This window comes from Globicephala melas, chromosome 6 (assembly GCF_963455315.2).
Source record: "Globicephala melas chromosome 6, mGloMel1.2, whole genome shotgun sequence".
In the NCBI taxonomy this organism is placed as follows: domain Eukaryota; kingdom Metazoa; phylum Chordata; class Mammalia; order Artiodactyla; family Delphinidae; genus Globicephala; species Globicephala melas.
The window spans coordinates 115,094,866-115,112,740 of record NC_083319.1 but is presented as its reverse complement, the minus strand read 5'-3'; the positions used below and the strand labels follow the sequence as shown (position 1 = coordinate 115,112,740).

General features: G+C 36.8%; 1 protein-coding gene across 2 annotated transcripts in view; it reads right to left on the bottom strand.

Annotated features, from left to right (window-relative positions):
- Positions 1 to 2,152: 2,152 nt before the first annotated feature.
- The window catches only part of SPOCK3 (SPARC (osteonectin), cwcv and kazal like domains proteoglycan 3), a 436,458-nt gene continuing 420,735 nt past the window's right edge, over positions 2,153 to 17,875 (bottom strand). For both annotated transcript variants that reach the window (XM_060301385.1, XM_060301384.1), the window contains exons 8-11: positions 16,171 to 16,392; positions 9,278 to 9,340; positions 6,247 to 6,384; positions 2,153 to 3,836 (exon numbers count right to left, since the gene is read on the bottom strand). In XM_060301385.1, coding sequence (XP_060157368.1) covers positions 3,673 to 3,836; positions 6,247 to 6,384; positions 9,278 to 9,340; positions 16,171 to 16,392 — 587 coding nt within the window. In that variant the 3' untranslated portion in view covers positions 2,153 to 3,672. The remainder of the gene's footprint in view (positions 3,837 to 6,246; positions 6,385 to 9,277; positions 9,341 to 16,170; positions 16,393 to 17,875) is intronic.

Here is a 17,875-nt window from a genome sequence, read left to right as displayed (position 1 = left end):
AGACCCTGATGAAAGAAATCGAAGATGACACAAACAGATGGAAAGAGATACCATGTTCTTGGATTGGAAGAATCAACATTGTTAAAATGACTCTACTACCCAAGACAATCTACAGCTTCAGTGCAATCCCTATCAAATTACCAAGGACGTTTCTCACAGAAATAGAACAAAAAATTTTAAAATTTGTATGGAAACACAGAAGACCCCAAATAGCCAAAGCAATCTTGAGAAAGAAAAACGGAGCTGGAGGAATCAGGCAGTCTCTTCCCATTCTCTGGGAAGACTGGACAGCTAAAAGTAAAAGAATGAAACTAGAACATTCTCTAACACCACACACAAAAATAAACTCAAAATGGATCAAAGACCTAAATGTAAGACTGGATACTATAAAACTCTTTGAGGAAAACATGGGCAGAACACTCTTTGATGTAAATCGCAGCAATATCTTTTTGGATCCGCCTCCTAGAGTAATAAAAACAAAAATAAACAATGGGGCCTAAGATCAACCTTAAAAGCTTTTTCACAGCAAAGGAAACCATAGACAAAACGAAAAGACAACCCATAGAATGGGAGAAAGTATTTGCAAACAAGGCAACCGACAAGGGATTAACCTCCAAAATATACTAAAACCTCATGCAGCTCAATATCACAAAAACAAACAACCCAATCAAAAAATGGGCAGAAGAGCTAAATAGATGTTTCTCCAAAGAAGACATACAGATGGCCAAGAAGTACATGGAAAGCTGCTCAACGTCACTAATCATTAGAGAAATGCAAATCGAAACTACAATGAGGTATCATCGCACACCAGTCAGAATGGCCATCATCAAAAAGTCTACAAACAATAAATGCTGGAGAGGGTGTGGAGAAAAGGGAACCCTCCTATACTGTTGGTGGGAATGTAAATTGGTGCAGCCACTATGGAGAACAGTTTGGAGGTTCCTTAAAATCTAAAAATAGAGCTACCATATGACCCAGCAATCCCACTCGGGCATATACGCAGACAAAACTATAATTCAAAAACATATATGCACTCCAATGTTCACTGCAGCACTGTTTACAATAGCTAAGTCATAGAAGCAACCTAAGTGTAGGAATGGATAAAGAAGATGTGGTACATATTTACGATGGAATATTACTCAGCCATAAAAAAGAATGAAACAATGCCGTTTGCAGCAACGTGGATGGACCTAGAGATGATCATACTAAGTGAAGTCAGACAAAACCAAATATCACATGATATCACTTATATGTGGAATCTAAAAAAATGATAGAAATGGACTTATTTATAAGACAAAAACAGACTTACAGACTTAGAAAACAAACTTATGGTTACCAAAGGGGAAAGGTAGGGGGGAGGGATAAATTAGGAGTTTGGGATTAACATATACACTCTACTATACTATATATATATATATACACTGTTTTACTATATAAAACAGTATATATATATATACTGTTTTACTATATAAAACAGATAATCAACAAGGACCTACTGTATAATACAGGGAACTTCACTCAATATTCTGTAATAAACTAGGAAAAGAATTTGAAAAAGAATAGATATATGTATAACTGAATCACTTTGCTGTACACCTGAAACTAACACAACATTGTAAATCAAATATAATCCAATATAAAATAAAAATTTTAAAAAAAACAGCTTCACTAAAAGACCACCATATTTGTTACTTGAAATTCATTTGCTAAACCTCTATATAGCATTTGATTTTTTTTGTCTTTTTCCAACCAATCCACAAGTTACATTTTGTGATTTCTATACATCTGTTATACAGATAAGGTTATTCTGTCACTCTTCAAAAAATGCAGCTGCTATAGAAATTTAGCTAAATATGTTAAGTATAATACCACAAAAATGGGCTTAAAAATACCACCGTCAACAAAGGAAATGATGTACTTTGCAATGCTATGACAAATGAAAACAATTAAAACAATCTGACAAAAAAATATTTTTAAACGTATCTAATAAAACAATATGCAAGATGTCAAGAGCTCTGACTTTGAAACTCAAAATTAAAAAAGAACTTTTCTAGCTAGTTTGTGATGTATGCTTTTTAAAAATCAAGAAACAGATTAAGAATCCTGCACACTACCATCTATACCCCAGAAAATCATTAAGGAACAGTTTAACTTGGTTGCAAGATTCTTTATTTTGTAAACTATACATAAACAGTAAAAAAGAAAATGCATTTTACCTTAAATATTACATAAAGTTAACATTAAAGATTTTTTTCTTAGTGTATATAAATCAAATGGAAAGAATCCAACAACTTTATTTCAGTGGATTGTATATACTGGGAAACCAGCTGACCCACTGTTTAAATGGTGACACCAGTGTGTAACACCCAACAGGTTTTTCCACTTTCATTATGGGCACAAAACCATAGGTCTGATATCCTTAAAAGCGATGGTGTACCAGAAGGGCTACATGATTAATTAACATGCTAACTTAAATACAACAATTAAAGTAAGTTTTGTTGCAGTTAAATCTTAAATGCTACTCCACACAATAATCATAAACAAGTCCACATGGTAACTATGTAACAGTAGAAAAAAGAAAGAAAGTATTCTATTTTCTTCATTCCAGCAGCAGTACCGGGACTGGTATTAATTCGTGATTAGGTGTGCCTATCTATGCCTAATGTCCTATGTGGGGATGCATGCTGAAACCTTTCTATTTCTATTTTGCAAGGCACCATACAGTATGTTCTCTAAGTTTCGACACTAGTAACAAAAATGGCATAATTCTTAGATTAAATGCAAATATTTATCTAACATAGGAAATAAAATAAGAATGAAGATTTTTAAGTTTGATATTGGGGCAAATGACAAACTTTTTGTAAAAATATGGTTTAAAAGAATCTTTCCCTTTGTCTTTCTACTTTAAGTTCTGCACCCTAAGTTGCTGGTCAGAAAGATAAAGAAACCTAGAAAGATAAAGAAATCATGCTGGTTAAGATTATCAAACAAATCAACATAAGACTGCTGTCTAAATTAAAATAAAAATTAGAAAGGACAACTATGTTTTTAACTTTCAAAATCCACGGTTTTTCCCTACTGGCCATTTTGTAAGATATCTGGTCACATCCAGAATAACTTCAGAACTAAAAACATCACTAAAACTTCATAAGTAAAAACACACAAACATGGTGGAGGTCTCCAGGATGGTGACTTCGTTCTTCTCACTTTGTGCTATTCCCTCACTCACCTCTATATCCCTCCAGCTCTGGGAAGAGTCTACTTGGAAACTGCAATTAAGGTCATGCATATTTTTATAAAATCCTTAGGATCCAGGTCACTAGTATGTTATTGTAGATTCAACTTAGAATTTCTCCCAGAAAAATATCACATATGACCTCAAGCACTGGTTGTTTTGTTTGTGGCAGACTCACAGAGATCAGTAGCTCTTCATAATTTTCTCTTGTCTGGCTAGACTCCATATGTGTTCTCTTTTTCATATAAAAACTCAAAGTAAATGATACTTCTCTAAACATAAAGTTCTATGACTTTAGTTGCAATATTTGAAATAATTATACAAAATATAAGTGAGTTTTAGAATCATTTTGTTTCGGGGCAGGAAGGTACTCCTCAGTAGGGGATCACTTGGTAAATAAAAGAAACATAGAATTTGTTGCTCTCAGCTCTCATCCATCAGATGTATCCATCCTGGTCACCACCATCATCATCATCCCCTTCATCCTCATCATCATCTTCAATCTCATCTTCTTCGTTCATAATGTCATCTTCATCGTCATCAGCAGCCCATTCACGGAAATCTCCACTTGCAAAATCTCCAGAGATCTCAAAATCAATAGCTTAGGAAAAAAGTAAACATTAATGTTATGTGACTGAGTGGTAGGATAATTTCTGAGGGTCAGAAAATTCTGATGAAAATTTAGGAAATTAATAAACTGAGTCACTTTGCTGTATACCTGAAACTAACACAACATTATTAATCACCTATACTCCAAGAACAAAAAAATTTTTAAAAGATAAATAAAATTTTAATTTGCTCTTTAGCTTTCTTAACAAAAATAAGGTAAAATCCATTCTTTCTCATTTGTTAAAATATACAGTGCTAAAAAGCGGAATTGTTGCTGAGGTCTGATATGTACGATTTCCAGTTCAGTAATATTGAGCTCAGCCCAGGTTTTATAAAGTCCATGTCAAACTTTGAATTTTACGAAGAATTGAGAACTTCTTCTCTTAGTGTGTAGGCAAAATAGTTGCCCCTCAAAGACGTTCACTTGCTCATGGCTGAAACCTGTGACTGTGTGACCTTACATGGTAAAGGGGCTCAGGAGATGTGATTAAATCACGGGCCTGGAGCTGACAGGTTACTGTGGGTAACTGGGGTGGGCCCAGGTGATCACCTGCATCCTTAAAATCAAAGAACTGTTTCCAGATGAAGTCAGAGGGCGGTGTGATTACAGAAGAACAGTCAGAAGCTGGGCCAAGGAACGCGAGTGGTCTTGGGAGAGGACAGGGCCTGGAAACACTGTCCTCGGGAGGGAGCCTCAGAAGAACCAGCCCTGAAGACACCCTGACCTTAGCCTGGAGAAGCCCATGCTGGACATCTGATGTTCAGAAGTGCAAGATCACACATGTGTGTGGGTTAAGCCACTAACTTTGAGGGATTTTGTTGCAATAGCAACAGAAAACTAACACAGCCAGTAGGTATTTTAAAAAATGTTTAGAAATTTATAATGACTATGGAGGCAATAATGCACACATATCTCAGAATGTAATCATTTCCCAACTCCCCTAGTACCAGTGTGTTTATTTTCTACCCTTTCTAATATTTTGGTCTAATAATTCTTTGGTAGCTAATTATAGCAAATCCTATTAATGTCCTCCAGTGCTTATGAACTGATTGATTTCACAATACAACACACTGAAGTTCGTATCTTTTGTGAAGAAAATGTTATTTGTACTCTTCTACTTCTTGTATTTTCTTAATAATTTCAACATGCCGAGAAAACTCACAAGTCACATTCCCAAAACCATTTCCCTGTCACCTATTGAATTCATCTCCATATAATTATTATTTATAAAATAAACATCTGAAATTCTTTATCCATCACGGATAACTGACATAACTGATAGTGCAACTCATTCAAACTATGTGTTACAAAGCTGTGTTCTCCACGTGTAACAAGTATGTAATGTAGCTATTGAGTACTGTACTCCATCGTACGGAATCTGAAAACACTGGCCGAAAGCCAAAACCAAGCTATTAAAAGTGTTGTGGAATAAATAAATGCAGAACAGGCATTTAAGCATTAAACGCGATTGCTTTTATATACCGTTTACCATTTATCTATTTCTAAACAATCACAGTGTATCAGTTTAAAAATTGCATAAAGGAGAAAGCTAAACATTTTCTGAAATACAAGACTGACCAAGTACTTTGTTTACATTTTGGTCATTTGTATTAGTTGAAACATAATCCATTAATTCCGTCTGTGTGTGTGTGTGTGTGTGTGTGTGTGTGTGTGTGTACAGCTAAGTGGCTTTTGTAGTGAAAACTCTCCACAGTACAAACAGAAATACTCACTTGAAACCTACATTCTGAAAAAATATTTCATGAAAGACAAAAGACATCACACTTAAAACTTTACAATGTGTGTGTTATGCTCAACTTAACTGTAATATTATTTTTTTAGGTTTATATGTAAAATGCATGCTCAGAAAAAGAACTAGAATATTAATTATAATTACCCTTCAAACAATTAAAACTATATTTTCTCACCCAAACATAAGGAAACATGCTCACACAGCTGCAATTTATGGACCTTTACTTTAAAAAGGTTACTTTTTCTTTCATTGGTCCTCCCATGTTCTCCCTGAGTGACCTTCTCCAAAGGCACACAGATGGGAGGGTGCTGTGTGGTGACACGGCACCCACCAGGGCCCGGTGACCGGGCCCAGGATGGATGACACAGTCTGCCTTACCCGAGAGGAACACGGAAGGCATACGACATCCTTCCCGTACTTGGAGGAGTAAAAGCGGCCCACCTTTCATTATTCTTCCTTAAAATATCTAAGTTATGCAGTTCTACTTGTTAGTTATACAACTTTTTCTAACATGCTAGGAGTGAGCCTTCCTGTGCCCCCCGGCCCAGTACACTCTGTAGGGTTTGCATAGAGGTGGGCAGAGAATGCGACTCTCCAGCACTTATCCTGCGGGGGAGAAATCGTGGCACGCGCGGCCCTCCTCCTTACCACAGTCTGCTGCACCGCGCCTCCTGGACCCCACGACTTCCCTTCCGTATCGGTCCACACACCAGCACTGCCCAGCGCTGCCGTGGCACTGCGTCGGCTTGTAGTAACCATCTGCGTCACACTGGGGGACGTACTGTCCTGTGAGACACGCACATGTGGTAGGAACAAGGGTCACCAACCATGCACTGACTCACTCAAGACACACACATACGAGCTCCGGCTCCAGGCTACGAGCTACGGTGCAGGTAGAACAAAGCAGGCGCTGTCATAGTGAACCTCTTGCATTTCTTCTGTTGAGCAAATTTACTGTCTTGTCTTTTTAATCACTCTGCAGAGGGGGCTGTTTCCAGATGTACAATATACGGAATGAGAGCTGATGAACGCCATGCATGGTAAGTCACCCAGACCGCTCAGCAGGGCATATGAGACCCTTCACCGTCTCATCACTGCCAATTTTTGACTTTCATCTCCCCAAATTTTCATTCATGTATCCTCAGCTCTTTCCACATCAAGCTGTTTTCTACAAATGCAGTCCTGCTTCATCTCTCTATGCATCTTCTCCTCACCTGGAATCCCTCTCCTTCCCTCCCTCTTGCAACGTAAAACTTGACTGAAATGTGACCCCCTTCTCTTAGGCTGGAGGGTTTCTGATATATTTCTTCCATCGTGTATGTCTCTCAGTGCATGCATTCACCACTACTCTGTGGTATCCTCTGTATTGGGAACTTTCGCTTCTCTTGATTTTGATCGCTATACGAACAACTCACACTCAGTCTAGCGGGAAGCTAGACACTTAGTTTCATAATATAATATCTAACATGTACCTGGCACACTGCTAGTGATAAGTGTGCAATAATAATTGAGAGGTGAATTCACATTCTTCAATAAACACTCCCACGCTACAGTGTAAGCTTTAGGAGATTAGACAATTTTCTTGTCTTTCCTGACCAACTGTCTGCTCAGTGACCAGATACACTATAGTTACTTGGTGAAAGAAAAAAGGAAAAACAATGACTAATAAACAGATAAAACATGAAACTGTTCCATTTAGTCCTGCAACAATATGCGATCATTATTTAACCCTTTAAAAAAGTTTCAAAATTCTGATATATAAATAATCAATTTAGTTTGAAAATTATAATTCATTTGAAGGATTTGAACTTCTGGTCTTCGAGTGAGGTGGACCGGATATCACCAATATGGGAAACTCGAGAACACCTTCTGTGGATATATAGCAGGAAAGATAAGGAAGATTTTCAATATTATTATCTCTACCTCTTAAAAAATACCATAATTTGACATACTTGACATAAAAATGTTAAGATGGACAGTTAGTGTGGCCATTTAATTTGTTGTCTCCGCCAGTACACCTTGGAAACAGAAGAGCATTATTAGGAATTAGCCTAGAAATGCAGACACCAAGACAGCTTGCAGCCTGGATGCATCGCACCTGCTACCGCATAACAGTGGACAGACTGTCAGGGAAGGACGCTTTCCTACCCATTTCAGAAGGAATATTGAAGGGTCAGTGCTCTCTAGTAATGACTTTCATTTTTATTACATAAGATGAATAAAGATGACTCCTCTCAATTGGGCTCTAAATATGTTTTCATTTTATGTAACATCAAATAATCAAAGCCTGGATGTTAATAGCTTTTTGTCACTAATAGACCTTGACCAAGTCGAAGATATTTTCCCGTTGAATGTCAAAGGCTTTTCCCAGTGCACATGAATGAACTTCGATTTGTAGAAAAAAACAAACCCAGGTACCAAGGTAATGTTTCCACCTGTGCGCTGGAAAGGTGCATCTTGTAACAGAGTTGAAAGAAATGTGATACATTGTAGCTTTTATCTAATGATGTGGCTTCACATCTAAAATGCTGTATTAAAAAATTTAGTCTATTTATTTTGAACTGTGAATTTTCAAGTAATATGAAAAATCTTCTCATATAAACATACAATATTGTAATTACAAAGACAGCATATCATAATACAGATTAATCAGACCTAAAACCATAAAACTGTGTGCCACTAAATACACAAGAGCATTAACATACATGAAAAACAACAAGTGCTGCATATGTGGTGTTCTACGCTGTATGCTAAAATAGAAAAAAGGACATGTGTGGACAAACTTGTGAAATCCACATAAAGTGTGAGGCTTAATTAATAGGATTATAGCAATGTTAATTTCTTAGATTTGATAAATATATGACAGTTAATCTATACATGGTAAGATGGTAACTTTAGATGAAGCTGGGTGAAAGATACATGGAAACTCTACTGTACTTATAAAATTTCTGAATCTAAAATTATCCCAAAAAGAGTGTATTGAAAAATTGTATGTTGACAAAAATAAAGAAACTAATCATATGTAATAGTTTAACAATCAGTTAATAGCCAAGCATTCTAATATTTCAAGGCTTTGGGTGAAATTTGGAATTATCTATGTATCTGTTTACCATCTAATACATACATTTACTTAGTAAAAGTAAGTTTATAAAACGTGCTGATGAGAAACTAAAAAATCTGTTCCAATTTTCCTGAGGAACTCAGCCCATGCTTTTAACCATCTCTCTCTCCCTCCCTCTCTCTTCCCCTCTCTCTACATACATACATACCATCAATTTGTGAACTGTCAACCACAGAATTAGAACCGAAGTTTCTGCTGCTTTACCTTTAGCATTGTTTAAATTTCTTTTTTACTTAATAACTTTCAAAATGACCATTATATTAGGGTAATAAAACAGACATCATACCTTTCAATAGGTAAGATAATAAAAGTAAGGCTAATGACTTTCAAAAACCTTTCAATAGGTAAGATAATAAAAGTAAGGCTAATGACTTTCAAAAACCTTTCAATAGGTAAGATAATAAAAGTAAGGCTAATGACTTTCAAAAACGTCATAAATTTTGTTGCCGAAATTTAGTGAGGTCCCCGTTTGTTGGATAAATATTGATTTTGTGCTGCTGTTTCCTGAGGGTTATTTATGTAAGCAGTAAAGGTGTCAGAGAGTGATCCACAACTCACCGAGGAGCTTCTTCACCCCGAGCCGCTTCTGAATACTGCCGAGCTCTGTCTGGCAAGGTGGGTCTGCAACGGCATTAATGTCACCTCAATGGTTATAGGTAAACAAAGAGGGGGTGATTTTTATGTTACCAAACCTTAGTTAGATTTACAAGGCTTTAGAAGACACGTTACATATCAACTGTTTTACTTATGGAGACACATACAAGTAGATACGTATACATGTGTATACACACACACATCCATCTACACCTACCTCTATGCCTACACCTACCTCTGTACCTACAGTACATCTGCACCATCATGTACATCTACATGTATGTCATCTACATCTAATCATCTACATCGACATCCACACCTATATCTACATCATCTACATCTACATCTGCACCTACATCTACATCATCTACATCTGCACCTACATCTACATCATCTACATCTACATCCACAACTGCATCTACATCATCTACATATACATCTGTATCTACATCTACATCATCTACATCTACACCTACATCATCTGCATCTGCACCTACAACTACACCTATATCATCTACATCGACATCTGCACCTACATCTATATCATCTACATCTATACCTACATCTACATCATCTACACCTACATCATCTACATCTGTACCTACATCTACATCTACATCATCTACATCTGCACCTACATCTATATCATCTACATCTATACCTACATCTACATCATCTACATCTACATCATCTACATCTGTACCTACATCTACATCAACTACGTCTACATCTACACCTACATCTATATCATCTACATCTGCACCTACAACTAAATCATTTACATCTACATTTATGTCTACTTCTCTATAGAGAGGCTTTTCTACTTATTGTTTGATTATCTTAATTTCCTCAGAATGACAGAATTGGATGAAAGAAAGGAGAATGGTATAAAATACGTATAGGATGGAAAATGGTTCTTTTCATTGACTTTTAAAAGGTCAATCAACTCTTCAATGTAAATACAACTAACAGGTTGCTTCCCAAACTAACTGATTTTGTTTTCCCTCATTTAAAACAGTTTCTACGATCAAGAGAAACAGCTTCACATTGAAACATAATCTAGGAAAACGTGAATGCTTCCAAGTTATTCAGAGACACTGTTATAAATTTTGATACTGAATAACACTGACAGGCTTCAGTCTTTTCAGTTTAACCAACATGTTTGCAGTATATACCCAATATGGAAACAGGATGTAATATACAATAATTTCTGAGAAGCCATCTTTAAAAATAATAAACTTAGAACATTAAACCAATTTGGAAATAAGTATATGCCTATTTTTCAAACTCTTTAAAACCACTTAGAAGGAGATTAGTTTCAGAGAAGTACAAAATTCTAAATAGACATAATATAGTTTGGCTTATTATATTTAATTATATATTTTCTAATATATATACATATTCTTATCTGAAAACAGTTCAATGTACTTTAGACTCTTATTGTAAAAACTGGCTGTTAATACGTGCTATATAAAAACTGTACCACAAACTACTGAAACAGCAAAACAATAAACTAGTACTTGCTCCACTACAACTTTTTTAGTGAAAAGGCAAGATATAATTCAAATAATTTAAGAATTTTTTACCAAACCAAGCTCACAATATGCAATTATTAAATTTGCATGTAAGCAGCAGAGTGGAAAGAGACCATGAGACAAACAACTTAGTATGTATTTTACAGTTTAATATGTCAGGCCAACAATGCTTTTCCTGGAGGAATCAAAAATGTGAAGAAAAAGTAATTTGCTTGAAAAACCTGATTACCTTATTGTTCTACTTCACGCTGATACTGGCTCAACTGACCCCTTTGTTTTTTCTAATAATTTGTGAGTCTTATATTATTAACAGAATAGGAATGAAGTTGCATAATATGGGCTTATAGAGTAGACGTAACATTTACTGTCCTCCAAATATGACATTTAAAACCAAGAGGAAAGATTCTAGCTGAAGTTTCAATACTACATTGAAAGCAACTCTTCTCACTGCTATGGGACAGTTATTGTAAGTAGAAGCGATATTTCTCCTATCTTCCTGTGGGATCGCCCGAAATCAGGCACGTCTGAGTCTGACTCTCCCTGAATAAACCTGGGGCAGCCACAAACTGTGTGTAGGGGAACCTGCCAGATTTCGAGAGAAGTCATGACAGATTGGGCTGTTCCACTATATACAGTACTGGACTGAGAATATCTATCCTGTGCTCTGTCTGGCCTTTGACTCAGGTAACACTCGGAGGGCGTGACTGAGATTTCGCCTGTCATTAAACTCTTGCAAATAACTGATGTAGATGAAAGGGCAGTGAGGTGGCAAAGTGCGTGAAGGTTTGGACACGATTAGGCACAAGTTTACACACAAGATTTATTTCCCCCAATCTAATGGTGATTTGACTTTATGGAAAATTCTGATTTTACATGCTTAAAATTGTATGAAAATCATGAGTTATAAAATAGAGGCTTTAATGTAATCATTAAATTTACAAGTAGTTATTCCCAACAGTAGTTTTAAAAAAAAGAAAAAAAAAAGAATTAAAATCTTTTACTAGTTAATTTCAAAATGCTGTTTTTTAAAAAATTAACATTGTTCATTGTTTTGCATTCTGAATTTAAAACCTCAAAGCCTTATATTGGAACCATTCACACATTATCTATATTATGAATGGATAATTGTCAACACAATGATAACAATGCATTTTTATTTTCCCACACAATTTTGAACTGAATAAAATGTCACTGGGAAAAATAAATAAGGAAATATCTCTATGTTTACAACAGTAATATACAAAGGTGTTCTTTCTATCCTCACAACTAGTTATTTCTAGGGAGTATATTTCTATTAGCTGTCAAATATAGAGATACAAGGTGATGTCAAAACTGCTAAAAAGGTAGACATTGCAGAGGTGTGTGCGTGACCCAGTGGGTGTCACACACACCTGCAGGCGGTGCCACCTCCCTGCAGGGAGGGCACCCGGACCAGCTCAGCCTCTTTCTCAGGAGGCCTCTGCCCAATCCCTGTCCTTCATGGAGTCTCTCACAGAATGGATATACTTAAATAACTTTATCAGGTTTACTTCGTGCAAGTTTCAAATATTCATAATACCAAAGGACAACATTGCCTGTATTTAATATCTTTCATTAAATTAAAGAAACACATCCTTTGTAGAACTAATGCAGATGACGCCCGTTCTGACATTTCCTCCTGTGGCTGGAAGGCATAAATGACCTCGAAAGATGCGAATGTTCTCACTGTCGTCCCATCGGGTGTATCACTGGCCGGGGTCCTGCCCTGAACGGGATTTGCCAGCAAGCTGCCTAGGGGCGTCTCTCAGCATTTTATGTATGAGGACTTCGCAAAGTCTGAATGTAAAGGTAAAGGAGATGCAAACTACTATCAATATATACAGGATGGATAAACAACAAGGTCCTACCGTAGAGCACAGGGAACTACATTCAATATCCCGAGATAAACCATAATGGAAAAGAAAATACATCTATATCTACATATATCTATAACTGAATCACTTTGCTGTACAGTGGAAATCAACACAACATTGTGAATCAACTAGACTTCAATAAAATTAAAAAAAAATAAGAGGTACAGCTGCTGGAGAAAGAAGTTTCAGATCCCCGTCCCCTGTGCTCATTCTGTAACATGAAGGACTTTAAGATCACTAAGCATCGTCCTCAGCTGTGGACGAGATTGTTACATTCTCATAGGGCTATATGAGGGATAAATGATTTTATGTGCCCGAAAGACGACATGGCCCTGAATAAATGTTAATTTACTTTCTCTTTCCTGGATCTTACACAACAGGACTTTAACTGAAACAGCAACTAATAAATTGAGGTACTTTTTTGAGTAGGGGCTTAAAATATATTTTATGAAAGTAAGTTATTAACACCTAAGGTAACAAAAATCCAAAATTAGTATTTTTCCTACTTATTCTTTTATAAGTAATTAGAATGAAATCACACAAACCACCATCATATCCATTTTGTGTTGCTTAATTGTCATGATTTCAGAAAATCAGTCATAGAAACAGATATGCATTTTAACTAATTACAAGCTTTTTTTAGGTTACAATTTTTTTCCCTTGGAAAACTACAAGTATTTCACTTGCCTGAAATTTTATGTTCTCAACCTCATTTATTAAACTTTTGAAATTAAGCTTAATTTATTTTTGAAAGGTATTTTTTTAAAAACAACACTATTACTTTACTTTTCAGATATTTTCCAACAACCATACAACTATAGTCCTGATTGCAGTTTTAAGTCAACCTGGATTAATAACACCCCATTATACATTATTCTCTCCTCCTCTCTCTCTCTCTATATGTACACACATACACACACACATACATATATTACTCTAATTATAATAAACTTAAGAATTTGTTGTTTTTATTGAATAAACAGGAAAAACACATTCTTTATAAGGTGAAACATTTGAAAAAATGTTTTTAATGTTTATTCTTTTCCATGAAATTACTTAATGAGCTAACTCCATAGTCAGTTACCCTGATAGAGCTTTTGTAATATTTTCTAGCATATTAATGAATGGAATTAGCTAAACTCTCCTAAGCATTTGGGAAGTTGTATAATCGTTTACCAGGTACTAAATTATCTCTACTGTGTATTAAATGATCTCAGAGGATGTCTTCATGTGACTACGAAGATTTTGATACTTTGGAAGTAAGTATCAAGAATAATAAATGAAAAGTATATCAAGCAGAATCTTTTGGGGACCTTTCATCAGTTCTACGAATATTACTGCAAAATCTAGGAATGTTTTAAGGTAAAAATATTTAGTTCTGCAGTAGAAACATTCAGAGTTATTCAGAATATTTTAAAATGTTCATGTATAAACACTTGGACATGCTATCATAATAATCAAAGAAAAATTAAAATAACATTTGTCATCATAACAAAAGACCACGTCTCTTTATGGTAGTTTACCTGGATTTACTTTTTTATTCTGTAAATCAGCAGTCCCCAAACTTTTTGGCACCAGGGACCAGTTCCATGGAAGACAATTTGTCCACAGATGGTGGGGGGGAATGGTTCAGGCGGTAATGGGAGCTATGGGGGGCGGGGGGATGGTTCAGGTGGTAATGTGAGCAGTGGGGAGCGGCTGTAAATACAGATGAAGCTTTGCTCGCTCGCCCACTGCTCACCTCCTGCTGTATGGCTCAGTTCCTAACAGGCCACGGACCAGTACTGGTCTGCAGCCTGGGGCTTGGGGACCCCTGCTGTAAATGATTTAAGGGTATACTAGTCATTAAAACCTGGGCAAAACTTTATAGGGGTATTCAGTCACCTAAAAAGCACATATGCAATAGTGTAAGTCAACAAGTGTGTGTTTGTGTCAGTATGTGAGTCTGTGTTTGTGAGTTTGTGTGTGTCTCTGTGCATGTGTGTATGTGTGTGTATGATTTAGAATATTTTAACAAATCCAATCTACTTTTTAAACTCTGTTTAAAGTGGTTTTTAAACACATTAGTGGTTTAATCTATGCTACAAACCCTGCTGTTGACTCACTGCTAATCAATTTAGGCATAAGCATGTCATCCCTAATCACTGAACTATTACTAATATATGAAAAAGTAATTGTGATAGTAAAATGACTGATATAATGTGCTGGCTTCCATATGAAAACCTGGGAATCATTAACACAGATTAGAGTAGCTTGTTCATTCCGATAGCTGTCAAGGGCTTTAAAAGGCAGTGACAATAGCAGATGTATCATGTTAGACTAATTCCCCATTTGTTTTTCAAAATTAGCATCAAAGTTACACATGTCATTTTTTCTTAGTTTCCCCAAACTTTATCATAATTTGAATGTTTTGGGTCTATTTCCCTTAGACACAATTTTAGTTATCATTTGGTTGATTACATAAGCATGGCTTCAATTTTCCCTTACGTTACCGTTTCCTGCTGAAGCAGGACCCATAAAGGACAAGCCTCATCCAACACTTCAGGCTGCCTCGCCTCTCCTGGGGAATCGAGACTCTTTCTTTGCTAGTGCATTTTCATAAAGCTAAGTTATCTAAAAAGTTTGAAAGGCTAAGTCATTTTAAAATCAAAAGTGTAAAAATAACTTTATGGTGAATGCTGTGGTTCATTTGGCTTGTTTAATAAGATCACAAAATAGAACATTAAAACTCCACAGCGCAGTGATAAAAAACCCATTTATTTTACACCGTGGGCAAAGCAGATAGCAAATTAATTTAAATGATTACTTTTAATATCTCTGTTCTCATATCTCTGTGTTTCTTGGTGGTTCATAATGGAAGCTATAATGAAGTGCATTAATAAAAAGTATTAATTACTATTTTTCATGTCATTTAGCGTGTTTTGCATCCCTGAGTTATACTGTTCAACGTGCTGCTTATTTGCTCTTTTATTAAACACTCTAATTGGAAAACTATTTCTCACAATGAATGGGGTGTCACATACTGGTTTTTTTTTTAATTGAAAAAAATTAAAAAAAAATTTTCCTTGGAGTTGATTTACAACGTTGTGTTAGTTTCAGGTGTACAGCAAGGTGAATCAGTTATACACATGTACATATGTCCTCTCTTCTGTGGATTCTTTTCCCATTTAGGCCATTGCAGAGTACTGAGTAGAGCTCCCTGTGCTGTACAGCAGGTCCCTATCACTTACCTATTTTATACGTAGTGCTGTGTGTATGTCAACCTCAGTCTCCCAATTCCCCCACAAACCCTTTCTCCCTGGGAGCCAAAAGTTTTGTTTTCTGCACGTGTAACTCTGTCTCTATTTTGTAAATTGAGGACAGGGTACAAATGAGCTTGTCTGTAGTGCATGGCTTTACTGCACGGACAAGATGGCCTTTGGCTCGGTACCTTGTTGCCTCTGGAAGCAGTAGCACCACTCGTTGTTGGAGATGGAGCTGTCCTTGTACGTGTCACAGGAGCTGAAGAAGGCCTCGGCGCACCGCTCGTTCTTATCCAGGTAAATGCTCCCAAGCTCCGACTGGTCCAGGAGCAGGTCATAGTTTGTATCAAGTCTGTTAAACATCCAGCCGAGTGAATCCTTGCAAATTGGCAAAATACTGGTATCAAATCCTAAAGGCAAAGATGGAAAGATATTAGCTAAACATGAAAGTTGCCATCAGCAGCAAGCAAAGTAAAGAAGTGTCACAGCGGGTTTGTAAGAACAAATCTGACTCCATGTTAGATCTGTTTCTTTTTCATTAACCTTTGTATTCTATTGCTTTTGCTACAGTTAAGAATGTTGCCTACAGCCTAACATACACAGGATAGCCCAGTTCTCAAGGCTCTGACCTTTAAGGGGGTAACGTTTTTCCATTCATATAGAGATAAAAAGTTGCCCAACAGAGAATAACATTTGTCTTGTTGGAGGTTTACAGGAACATCGTGACCTGACCTGTGTGGACAGATGCAAGAACAAGGATTCTGACACCATGAAGTTCGCAACAACCAGCCACGCCCCTCCCTCATCTGCCTTTAAAAATGCTTTGCTGAAACACTTCTGGCAGTTTGGGTTTTTTGGGCATGAGCCACCCATCTACTTGCTTGGTCCTGCAATAAACTTTTCTCTGCTCCAAAATCTGACGTTTCGATTTGTTTGGTCTCACTGTGCGTCACACATACGAACGTGCAATCAGGTTCCTTACGGCACCTACTCAACAGTCAGAACTCGGGCTTACATCCACCTTGAGTAACTGGTGTCAGAGTGAAGTGGGGTAGTAATATACACCTCTCAGGATAGCTGTGAGAGTTAACTAACCAGAATATAAGGCGTCTAGTACTAATCAGTCATTCATTCAGTGGCAGTTACTACTGTAATTATATATTACTTACTATTCTTTTTGTTGTTCAGGCTTTTTCTGAATAAACAGGCTAGACACATGCCTTGCTAGGTGGATATAGCTGTAACTGAATAATAATACCCTACTCATAAAGAAATACAATTCATTTTTTATTCAAAGCAATGAAAATGCCCTTTGAACAAAAGTATAATTAACACATAATAAATAATAACTTCAATAACGCTCTGTATCTTGGTACAACCGTGGTGACCATGATAGTTCACAAGTAATATCCTGAGCAAGAAGAACCAGCAGGTACTTTACACACTGCTCTGTCTTCTGCTACCCACAAGGCAACTTTTTAAGCACACAGCCACTACAGTTAGGCAGCAGGGTGCACTCGCAGCAGATGCGCATCAGAGCCACACACCATCGAAGTGTGGGTTACCCGGGTCAGCTGCTGACCTCGTGAAGGCCCGGTGTCCTAAAAAGCAGCAGATGCAACATCAGCGTGTGAAGCGTAACTGAGAAATCTGCTTTCAACCCTACTTTTCTGTCAGGTTTAAGCTACCTTGAACGCGGGTTTTGTCACCCGGTTTTTGTTTCATTTGCTGCTTTTCATGCATTGCAAGTGAAAAATACAATACTCGCGTCACTGGTATGGAAGAGAGGGTGTGTTTGGAGATGATGGCTTTCTGAAGACCGAGCATCAGAAAGACTGAACCTTCAACGGCAGGGGCTGAGGAGCCGTTGAACCCTCTACGAGCGGAAACCCT